This window comes from Phalangium opilio, unplaced genomic scaffold, assembly GCF_054372755.1.
Source record: "Phalangium opilio isolate 3A_F unplaced genomic scaffold, DU_Popi_V2 ptg000540l_1, whole genome shotgun sequence".
NCBI classification, from domain to species: domain Eukaryota; kingdom Metazoa; phylum Arthropoda; class Arachnida; order Opiliones; family Phalangiidae; genus Phalangium; species Phalangium opilio.
The window spans coordinates 249,818-260,697 of record NW_028324244.1 but is presented as its reverse complement, the minus strand read 5'-3'; the positions used below and the strand labels follow the sequence as shown (position 1 = coordinate 260,697).

The 10,880-nt window shown below is 35.8% G+C and overlaps 3 protein-coding genes across 7 annotated transcripts in view; 2 read left to right on the top strand and 1 right to left on the bottom strand.

The window, feature by feature from the left end:
- Window positions 1–359: 359 nt before the first annotated feature.
- Window positions 360–1,841, bottom strand: LOC149588515 (MYG1 exonuclease). 2 transcript variants are annotated; one of them, XM_089862476.1, is made up of 5 exons: window positions 1,587–1,841; window positions 1,432–1,521; window positions 1,069–1,378; window positions 687–997; window positions 360–580 (listed from the first exon to the last, which is right to left on the bottom strand). In XM_089862476.1, exons 1-5 carry the CDS (start codon window positions 1,607–1,609, stop codon window positions 412–414), a joined length of 903 nt encoding a protein of 300 aa, XP_089718602.1. In that variant the 5' UTR covers window positions 1,610–1,841; the 3' UTR covers window positions 360–411. The 2 variants fall into 2 exon arrangements, with proteins under 2 accessions (XP_089718602.1, XP_089718601.1); XM_089862475.1 differs by having other exon boundaries at window positions 1,432–1,838.
- A 299-nt stretch (window positions 1,842–2,140) lies between these two features.
- LOC149588514 (EGF domain-specific O-linked N-acetylglucosamine transferase-like) lies at window positions 2,141–5,712 on the top strand. Of its 4 annotated transcripts, XR_016379955.1 has the most exons (12): window positions 2,147–2,615; window positions 2,698–2,904; window positions 2,969–3,284; window positions 3,370–3,473; window positions 3,553–3,639; window positions 3,694–3,765; window positions 3,834–3,917; window positions 4,007–4,075; window positions 4,166–4,344; window positions 4,685–4,790; window positions 4,874–5,166; window positions 5,622–5,712. XR_016379955.1 is itself a non-coding variant. In XM_089862465.1 (11 exons), the coding sequence occupies exons 1-11, from the start codon at window positions 2,575–2,577 to the stop codon at window positions 5,036–5,038; spliced, it is 1,365 nt and encodes a 454-aa protein (XP_089718591.1). In that variant the 5' UTR covers window positions 2,141–2,574; the 3' UTR covers window positions 5,039–5,712. The 4 variants fall into 4 exon arrangements, 3 of the variants coding, with proteins under 3 accessions (XP_089718591.1, XP_089718589.1, XP_089718590.1); XM_089862465.1 differs by having other exon boundaries at window positions 2,141–2,615; window positions 2,698–2,839; window positions 4,874–5,712; XM_089862463.1 differs by having other exon boundaries at window positions 4,874–5,712.
- A 516-nt stretch (window positions 5,713–6,228) lies between these two features.
- LOC149588512 (SLIT-ROBO Rho GTPase-activating protein 1-like) overlaps window positions 6,229–10,880 on the top strand; it is an 82,422-nt gene continuing 77,770 nt past the window's right edge. The window contains exon 1 of the mRNA XM_089862444.1: window positions 6,229–6,460. Within this exon, the coding sequence (XP_089718570.1) occupies window positions 6,397–6,460 (64 nt within the window). The 5' untranslated portion in view covers window positions 6,229–6,396. The remainder of the gene's footprint in view (window positions 6,461–10,880) is intronic.

The following is a 10,880-nucleotide window of genomic DNA, read 5'->3' as shown; positions in this document are numbered from 1 at the left end:
TGACGTCACAACTGAGATCTCAGAAGCCTTAGTGTGACGTCACCCATGCTCTTTCCCCATAGAACCTAAGCGGTACCAAACATGGCCGCCAACTGTCAAAGCTATGCCCATGACGTTTTACCTAGGCACTGACGTCACCACTGAGATCTCAGAAGCCTTAGTGTGACGTCACCCATGCTCTTTCCCCATAGGACTTAAGCGGTACCAAACATGGCCGCCAACTGTCAAAGCTATGCCCATGACGTTTTACCTAGGCATTGACGTCACAACCGAGATAGCTCTATTGGATTAAAATGACGTCCATTTTGACATACCCAACTAATATAAACCTTAATTAAGTAAAAAATGACGCCAATCAATCTTAATTGCAAACTTTTATTTATTGAGAAATCATATAAAATTATTTTAACTTTATTGAACTTTAAAATTTAAAGATTTTTTAGCCATTTCCAAAGCCCCTTCCCGCGTGGCATGGCCACCAATGAATCCATTAGCGTGTACAAAAATAGCTCCAGGGAGGTTAATTAATTTGGACAAATCTTCGTCCCTCACTCCCCACCATGGTTCTGGTAGTGACAACCTTTTAAAAAAACAGAAATTTTATGATTTGTCACAGTCACTTCAGTGTTAAAATCATACACTAAGCCTTGGCGCATGCAAGGGGAGCGCAATAGTGGATTAATTACCGGTTTTTAAAGCTGGATTCCTCAACAGGAACGCACTGCACGCGATAACTACCATTAGTGTCGGCGTAAATGACGTATTTAATAGGCGGTGTCAGGTCCATCTCTGATTCTAATTCAAAGAAATGCATTTTCCAGGGCAATCCTCCTCCCTCTAATTCCATAATTTCTCCACTGGGATCAACGGAATATCTTTTCTCGATAGCTTCCTTGATAATGGCTCTAACAGGCCACCAAACTTCATTGTAATACTTAATTTTATCCAGAAATTCGGTAGAAACCAGTTCCATGGCCCGGTTGAATCTCACACGCATCTGAAAACATTAAAATCATGGTTTTAGGAATGTACCATTTACCAAAATGACTTAAAATTCAAATTACTGACAGATTTGTCATAACTTGGTTCTTTCCAAGAAGGATTTAAATGACCAACGCGGTGGCTCAAGTTTGTGGAGATAATGTATCTAGGAGTGCCATCATGGGTTGAAATACCATTATCTATGGCATCTATCTCTTCCATGAAGTTCTTGTAAACTTTGTCGTAAATGGCAGTTATCACAGGCTCTTCACTTTTGATGCCCAGAACTTCTTGTATGACTTTGTGACCAAAATGACAATAGATCAATCCAGCGCTACTTAGTTTAGTTACCCAAGGTTTCTCTGGTTTCAAACTGTTCATTGTTTCCTTGAAAGTTCTGTTGGAAAGGGATTGTTACAATTGCAACTCTTTACCTATTGCAACATTTACCTCTGATGATGATCATATCTATGAATGCTTGGATCATATACTCCTCCTACGTCTACCACAATGTCGCATTCTTTTAGGGCATTTGGGTCTCTGGTTCGAACAATTTCGGCGTCTTTATATTCCGGTAGCATTTTTAACATTGAGCAAGCCAATACCTCGTCACAGTGAAAGGTTCCATTGTGAGTTCCAATGGTTTTACTCATAATGAATGCTTTCTTCTCAACAGGACTTTCGCTTTTACTCATTAAGAACTTTAAACTTTGAAAAAAAGTTTTAGAACGCTTTCCTATTGCAACACTAAGAGAGTAAATGACATAACTCCTCATTGACGATCCAGTCAACCGGGCATTTACTTGTTAGGCTTAGCTGTATGGCCCCTGCTGAGAGTTTGCAAAATATGAGTTCTTCAAATTAGTACTTCCCTATGAGAGTTTGCAAAATAACAGTTCTGCAAATTAGTACCTCCCTCTGAGAGTTTGCAAAATAACAGTTCTGCAAATTCCTACCTCTGCAATTAGTACCTTCCTCGGCAAGTTTGTAAAAAACGTAAGTTCTGCAATTAGAGCAGTTACGTTTGCATTATTATTTTCTTTATCACTGGATGGTGTCGCCATCTCGAAGCCTAGATAAGAAATGTATAAATACATGTATTCTTGAAATTAGTCAAATTTCCCGCCTTTTCGTTTAGTTCCTCTCATTGCACTGGGATGACGCCACAAGCCCGTGATATAGTTAATTATGTCTTATTTCCTAGCGGATGAAAGAACACTCACTCAATCCCGGAAGTGGAAGAGGCGTGGTTTAGTATTTAAATATCTTCTGCTAATGTTTTTACCACGAGGTTTTCTCATTTGACACGTCTCAAATTGCGAAAAAAATGACATTTCGATCTTTTATTACCCTTTTTTGGATGTTATTTAACTTTGTTTAATTATCGCGAACTAAACTTTAACTATTCTCCAAATAAATAAAACTATTCTCATAGTTAATGTTGGCCCATTTTGACTATTTAATTTAAGATGTTACCTCCTTTATTTACATTAATTTTGATATTTTGCGATATTATTGCCAGATCTTATTCCTACTTAGAACTCGATTTAGCTCCGGAACATTTACCATATTACTTTAGCAGCAATAAAGACGATGCCCAACTTTGTAGAGATAGTGAAAAGTGTCCTTACAAGGTAATAATTACACTTCTCATCTTTCTAATAATTATTGTAATTAAGTTTGGAATTCCAGCATTTAACATGATTTTTTAATTAGGAATATCTCCATAAGAATCTCTGTTGGGGTTACGAGAATAATTGCTCTTTATCAAATCAGTATTCCAAGCCAATTTGTCCAGATGATAGCCGAGGCTGGACCCAAACTAAGAAGGAACAATTGGAAGAATTTTTTAACGAAGGTGACTTTGGCTACTTAAAGAATATTAAAACTGAGTTTAAAACTCTCTGCAAACCCCATAAAGATGCAAGTTAACTCTTAAACACTCTTTGCTCACTCGTTAATATTAATTTAGATTAATTAACTTTAGGGGGATTCCGTTTTATCTTGTACAAAATACACTCGTTACTGCCGAGCCAGAAATATCTGGATTGATTTTAAAACACTGTTAGAGTTGAAAGAACCAATGAGGTATAGAGAAGACGTGATAAGAGAGGGACAAATTGGGGGATTTTGTTCCCTCGATAAACAGAGTCTCAAAAATCAGGGACAACATAAAAGTCCCCTTCAATCTTGGTATTCCGAGTTGGAGAATTTTACGGAATTAAAGAAACATCCTTTAACGGAGAAAAAATCTTGCGATATTGTGATAGATAAACCAACTTTTATTATGAAATTAGACGCCAGTATGTTTTGCGATTATTAAATTAATTTAATTTAATCAGGATTAAGAGATAATTAATTAATTAATTTAATTAATTAATTTTGAAGCTGTTAGCATGTATCACCATTTTTGTGACTTTTTTAACCTTTATCTGAGTCAACATTTTAACGGTTCTTTTTCAAAAGATATACAAATTGTTATTTGGGATACAGTAAGATTAATTATTAATTAATTATTACGAATTAATTAGTCTTAAATAACCAAATTAATTATATTTCCATCCAATTAAGCTCCCTTATTCTAGTAATTTTGGTATCATGTGGAAAGTTTTCACCAAAAATCCTTTAATAAGTCTCGATACCTTTAGAGGAAAGAAAGTGAGACGCCATTAATTAATAATTAAGACGTTAATTAACTTATAATTAATTTAGGTTTGCTTCAAAGAAGCAATTTTCCCATTTTTACCAAGAATGATTTACGGAATGTATTATAATATGCCACTGGTATAAGTTTTACATTATTTTAATTATGATTAAAATGAATAAGTTAATTAATTAATTATCTTAATTAGATTCCAGGATGTCAAGGAAGTGGATTATTTCACGCGTTTAATAGACACGTCTTGCATAGACTGAATATTAAACAAAAACTGATTGTAATTAAATAATCATTTAACTATTTAATTTATTTATTTAATTAATTATTTAATTACGTTTAATTTTAAATTTTTAATTCAAAAATTAGGGTGAAAAACTGAGAATTACATTCTTATCAAGGGGTACATCATACCGTAGAATAATTAATGAAGATGATGTAATTAAAAACCTATTTAAATAATTATTAATCAATAATGAAAAATTAAAAAAAATGTTTAATTTTAATCTTTTTTAATTAATATTTCAGATTTTTAAAGCTCTCTCAAAAATTCCCGAATACTCAGTTTTAAAAGTTAATTTCGATCGTAAAATCTCATTTATGGATCAATTGAAAATAACAAGCAATACCGATATTTTTATTGGAATGCACGGATCAGGATTAACACATTTACTTTTCCTTCCAGATTGGGCCGCTGTTTTTGAGATGTAATTTATATAATTTATTTTAAATGGAAAACTAAACTGAACTGAATTAATTAGCCTTATTCCTGATCAGCGCCACCTACCCATAGCGTCGACTTTGAGAACTACTGTAAACAGCAAGCCAATCAGATGTCGCTAAAATCTGGTGACGTCATTTTTGGTAAGACCCGAGACGAGAGTGCCCGTCAGTGACGTCACCAGATTTTAGTGGCATCTGATTGGCTTGCCGATTACGGTAGTTCTCAAAGTCGCCGCTATGGGTAGGTGGCGCTGATCAGGAATAAGCTACGCTAATTAACTCTTCTAAAATCAAATTTAAACTAATTATTTATTCATTTAATAGTTATCATTGTGAAGATGAAAATTGTTACAAAGATTTGGCCAGATTGAGGGGAGTAACTTACGTTACGTGGGAGGATGATGATAAATTAGTTCCTGAAGATCAGGTAGTAAGAGTTAAATTTAATTTAATTAACTTGTTCAGAGGGGTCTAGTACTTCACTGTTTAACCCTTTTTGAAAATATAATAAAGGGACATCATCCAACATTGGGAGCTCACGCGAAATTTACAAATTACGAGTTTGATGTGGATGAAACTCTGAGATTAGTTAAGAAAGCCGCTGATAAAGTTAGGTCACATAAAGCTTGGAAAGATTATCATAAAAAGACTCGGGATGGTTTAAAAGAAGAACTCTGAACCCTTTATTTTTACATTAATTAATTAATTAATTATCTACCTAATTAATTCTCTCTTTAAGTATTTGTATGGCATTATTTTAGGACTACTTTTGGCGGCAATAACATTTAATTTAAGTATTATTTAAGGTGTTTCTTATTTATTTTTTTTTTATTTTTTGCGTAATTTTTAGCAATTTTTATGGCTTAATTTTTTTTAATAATAAAGAAAGTTTTGATATTTTCCCCGAATTTTCTTATTTAAACTCTGAACCTTTTATTTTTACATTAATTAATTAACTACCTAATTAATTCTCTCTTTAAGTATTTGTATGTCATTATTTAAAGGGATGTACAATCCATTATGTATGGGCGTGTCTATAAGACTCAAGAACTATATTTTTTAGTAGTAGTGTTACTATTTCCTGGAGTAGTGATTAGGCTGATGTCTGCTTGAACGTCTGTTTCTACGGTAGATGCCCATTCCCAATGCACTGATAATGCTACGAACTTCACGCATGCTCTGTAGAGCTATATTTGATGGAAGATAAGTTTGATATAGGCCCCGCCCATACATAACGGATTGTGCATCCCTTTAATTTAAGGTGTTTTTCTAATTTATTTATAGTTTTTGGCAATTTTTAACAATGTTTATGGCTTAATTTTTTTAATAATAAATAAAGTTTTGATATTTTTTCCGAATTTTCTTATTTAAACTCTGAACCTTTTATTTTTACATTAATTAATTAACTACCTAATTAATTCTCTCTTTAAGTATTTGTATGGCATTATTTAAGCAAGGATTATTTAACATTTTAAATAATCCTTGATTTAAGGACCACTTTTGGCATAATTTTTTTGCCTTCATTTTTAATAATAAACAAAATTTTTATATTTTTTCCGAATTTTCTTATTAAAACCACGCAATTATCGTATTTCTAATATTAATAATCGATTACGATTGATACGGAATCGTTAAATCATCCGTAAAAACATCAAACACGTGTTCTTTGCCTTCTGTCAAAAATTCAAATTGTTTTTATGACGTCACGTATTGCAATATCGACCAGTAAAATCTTTCGGGCCACCCAACTTGTTTCGTACTGTAAGCGAGGCTAGAGATGGGTGGAGCTTAAGTGAGCGCGCGCCCCTTTCAAATTCGAAAATATGAACTCGTCTATCCGTTGGAGGAGAGGATGCGCCGCCGCCGGTTAGGTTTGCCAGAATGCCAGTCGCCGCAAGATTTTCAAATCTGCGGACGCGTTTGAACGTTTCTATCGGTAATCGCGTTTAAAAATGAGTAATTAGCCGTAATTAAGTCGAAAAAAATATTGTTGGACTTTGTATCGTGTCGCCTCGTGAATCAACTGCGCGTTAAAAATGGAAAAGAAACCTCAGAAGAAGGACAAGGACACCGTTTTCACATTCGAGGGACAAGTCAAAGGTAAGCCTATTTTCGCGGGCCATTTTTGTTTTAAGCGGGGTGATTTTGTTTATGTTTATTAGATGTTAGGGTTAACCGCGGAGGTCAAATACGTGACGACGCTTGTTTTATAACCGTGGTTGGCTATATAAAAATAAATTATAAATAGTTGTATTTGGGAATAATTAGGCGCAATTAGGGTTTCCATCGTTATCATGTGTCGCGTCATTTTTCCCGCTTTTATAACAAGATTTGAGCGGGAAATAAGTAGTCTTCCCATCATAACATTTATCCGCTCTATTTGGGAAAGGGTTTATTAGCCCGACACCTTGATTCGTCGCGAAGATAGTGAAAGTGAAGCTCTCGAATTGAATCCCATGATCCCTCTCCTCGACTAAAAATATCCCAGCCTCCAAATACACTAGGCTATATCTATCCCACGTTACGTTAGCCTTATGGGAGGAAGAGGCAGAGAGATGATAGAGGAAAATAGAGTGAAAGTACGCGTTTCCCGCAGCATCCGTTTTCTGCTCCATTTTATCCGGTTTGTGAATTGTGACATACATAGCGTCAAAAACAGATACTAGAGATGAAGAGACGCGTAGTAAACTGACTTTAGTTTGGCCTAATCTTATCCCCCCCCCCCACAGATGCTAGATGACCTTGTTAAGGTGTATAGAGCGAAAGTTAGGCTATTTTTTATTACCGAAAAATTAATTTAGGACCCATATATACTTTTACATTGTTTTCCTGAAGCTATTAACCTTGGGACCTTCTCGTATTACAACCCCTGCGAGTTATTAGCGAAATTGGTTTTCTTCGGGCTCGCTTCGACGCTTTTATTCCTCTAACCGTGGTGTTTTATACAAATTACAACAGGCAAACTTCATCCGTAAAGGTCGTTTCTATCCTTTTACACAACTATTATAATACTTATGCAAATGAGGCTGGGTTTATAGCTAGCTATTCGAATTTCTCTGTCGTACTAAAAACAGCGTATAGTTAAAACCCTTCTTGAGAATGTTCTTTTAAAACAGGGTTCATACAAACCTGGAAAACAGGGAAATAAATAGTTGACAAAAACCTCAGGGAAATTTAGAATTTTTAGTAAAATTCAGGGAAGTTTTCGTCAAACAGGGGCCGAGTAATTAAGCAAATTGTTCACGAACATACCCCCCTCCATAGGATTAACATTACACTATACTTTGGAGGCTCATAACTCTGGTTATATTAGAGATACGGGGATGTCCTTTGATTATGCAATAGTCATATTTGACCCCCCCCCCCCTCCTTCGTTAACATTTGCTCCATAGGATACTCCATATACGGGAAAAACCAGGAATAGTCAGGGAAGTATATGGGGAAAAAACCTGGAAATCTCAGGAAATATTTTTTTTTTTATTTTTTTATTAGGAGAGAAAGGCCAAGAGGGAAATATTCCGCGGGCCCGCCCATTACACAGTGGTCAATTTTTTTTTTTTTAAATATACAGGGTGTTTGTGAAAGGTCCATCAATAATGAAAGGGCGTATTTATTGGGCCATTTTGAGTCGAAAATGTTCTATGACATTTTTCCGTCCGGGCCACTGTTTTCAAGTTATGATTGGAGTAATTTACGGATGACCCCCTTGAATTTAATTAAGAAATTGAAAGACAGCGTTAATATAATTAAGGGGTCATCCCTAAAATATTCTAATCATAACTCGAAAACCGTGGCTCGGACGGCAAAATGTCATAGAACATTTTCGACTCACAATGGCCCAATAAATACGTTTTTTCATTATTGATGGACTTTTCACAAACACCCTGTATACAGTGTTATTATGTACATAAATTAGGTATTATTAGTTTTTTTCGTTGTTTGTTTTTTTTTTGTTTTTGGTGGGTCAGGTTCCAAAGTATTCCCGCAAGAGCAGCCTCTTGGGGGGTGGTATCCTCTGGAGGACGTCCTGGTATTGAAGGGTCGTTTTGAGGACTCGGTTGAGTCTCAGGAAAATTTGTTTTCCAAAAGTTGTATGAACCCTGTAATTTTAGCTGAAAATAAACTTCCCGCGACTCTTTCACCAATTTGTTAGCTGGCAGTGAAATTTTAAGGGTTAAAGAGGATTGTTTTAAGCTCTATCATCAATTGTCATCCTTTTTGGCAGCGCAAACCATTATTTCTTAGAAGTTAGAACGAAGGAGAAAAAGGAAAACATTAACAAAAACACTGAAGGTCTTGCTCCCCATGCATGTGTCGTCGACGCCTTGTGATTTAATTTAACAGTAAAATGTATGACGCGTCTTAATGTATCCCGTGACTAATAGACTCGTGTCTGCCGACTATCGGTGCGCTTTCTTTCAAGTTAACTTCACCCTCGAGTCGACCGACGTCTTTTTGTCCCCAACTATTTTGAATTTCGTAATTTAAAGCGTAATTCCCTATAGTATATCAAGGAAGGTGTAGCTGTCAGTTAATTTTATCCCAATCCAAATGACGTTTTCGTTTGTATGTACGATTTGTACGAGTTAATGTTGTAAATGAAGGGAAGAAGCGGTACTAGCTTATACAGGGTTGCCACAGTACCTGGAAATCCTGGAAAAGTCAGGGAATTAAAAGTTTCAGCAAAGTCAGGGAATTTGATTTTAGTGGGTAAAATTTCTGGGGATAAGTCTTTATTTAAAGAGTAATGAAAGTTTCTCCTCATCCTCTCTTAACACAGAAAACTCTAGAGCAATTCTTAAAAATGCTGTCTAGAATTGTTTTATAAAGTAAATGCCTTTAAAAAATCTCTCAGACTGTTGTTTATAGTTAAAATGTTTCTTATTCATTTTGGTGCAACAAATACATTGGAAAACTTAATGTAGAGAGTTTATTTAGTTACAAGCACTTAAAACGTGCTGTAAACATTTACGCTTTCGGCCTAAAAAGGTCAGGGAAAACCTCAAACCTGAAAAAGTCAGGGAATTTGGTTCTGAAAATTCCGTGGCAAGCAACCCTGTAATATACGTTTGTTTTCAGCTTCGTTAGTATTAATTGGGATACGTTGAACGTCGTTGTATCTTGGCGTGGGCGTGTTTCTTGAATAAGTACCCTAGAGAGTTCCTTCTGGAGATTATGGCTCCCAAGTTGCAGTGCAGCCACGTGCTCCTAATAATTTTCTTCGGTACGCGTACTTTGTTTTAAAATATATTTCCAAATACTTCCTGCCCCCTCTCCCCCCTACCAGAGTTATATCTTTAATTTATATATATATTAAAGTGGCTAGCCGCTCTGTGGTGACGTAATAATATTAAGCCATAGTGCATGGTAATTTTCGTACGAAATGTTTGGCTGCAATAGAGAGTTGCGGACGGTTTTGCGGGTATCGTGACGTCATTGTTATCGCGTTTAAATTTCGTGGGAAAATTTTATTGTTAAAGTTGTTTAGTCGAGGGAGAACAAAACTTGACGAAAGTTCACCTTTAATTATAGTACTAATTAGCTTTAAATACAATTACCGGAACTGAAGTTTCGTTTCCATCAAAATGTCTATTGAATTCTTAATATTCTGACAGGGTTCATACAAACCTGGAAAAATCAGGGAAATAAATAGTTGACAAAAACCTCAGGGAAATTTCGACTTTTTAGTAAAATCCAGGGAAATCAGGGAAATTTGCGTCAAAAAGGGGCCGAGTAATTAAGCAAAATGTTCATAAACATCCCCTCCATAGGATTAAAATCACACTACACTTTGGAGGCTCGTAACTCTGGTTATATTAGAGATACGGGGATGTCCTTTGATTATGTAATAGTCGTATTCCCCCCCCCTCCTTCGTTAACATTTGCTCCATATGATACTCCATATACGGGAAAAACCTGGAAAATTCAGGGATAGGCCTATATATGGGGAAAAAACCAGGAAAAAATCTCTGGGAAATTTGTTTTCCAAAAGTTGTATGAACCCTGTATTGAATTCTTAATATTCTGGCAAAGACGCTAGCAGCAGCCATGATTAGGTTAGGTGTCAAGGACATTGGCTCGGAGCGCCGGCCGCACCCCAACCCCGTTGTACATCTAAACAATAGGAGCATTGTGAAATGGCACCATTGTTTTCCATAGCTTCGTTGGCGTCGCGTCCGTTGCATTTCGGAGCTCATTTAATTCTAGTCCAACAACGTTTAATGGCCGATTAATATCCGTAGCGATATATTATGTAGATAGAAATGGCAGACGTAAGGCTTCCACCGTATTTCGGGTCATGGTGGAGTAACACCTGGTGCCTGCCGCCCTGATATAGTATAACTATCCAAATATCGATAGACTCACTCCGGACTTCCTTTGATGTTGGTTAATTTAGCTGATGTAATAGTTCAGGTGGCCCCGGGGAGGGGGAGATGGGGGAGCGGGTAAATTGACAATAAGTGACAATGGAAAATGAATGTACGAAGCTCGTGGTTCCATTCAATAGCGGTTGATTTAA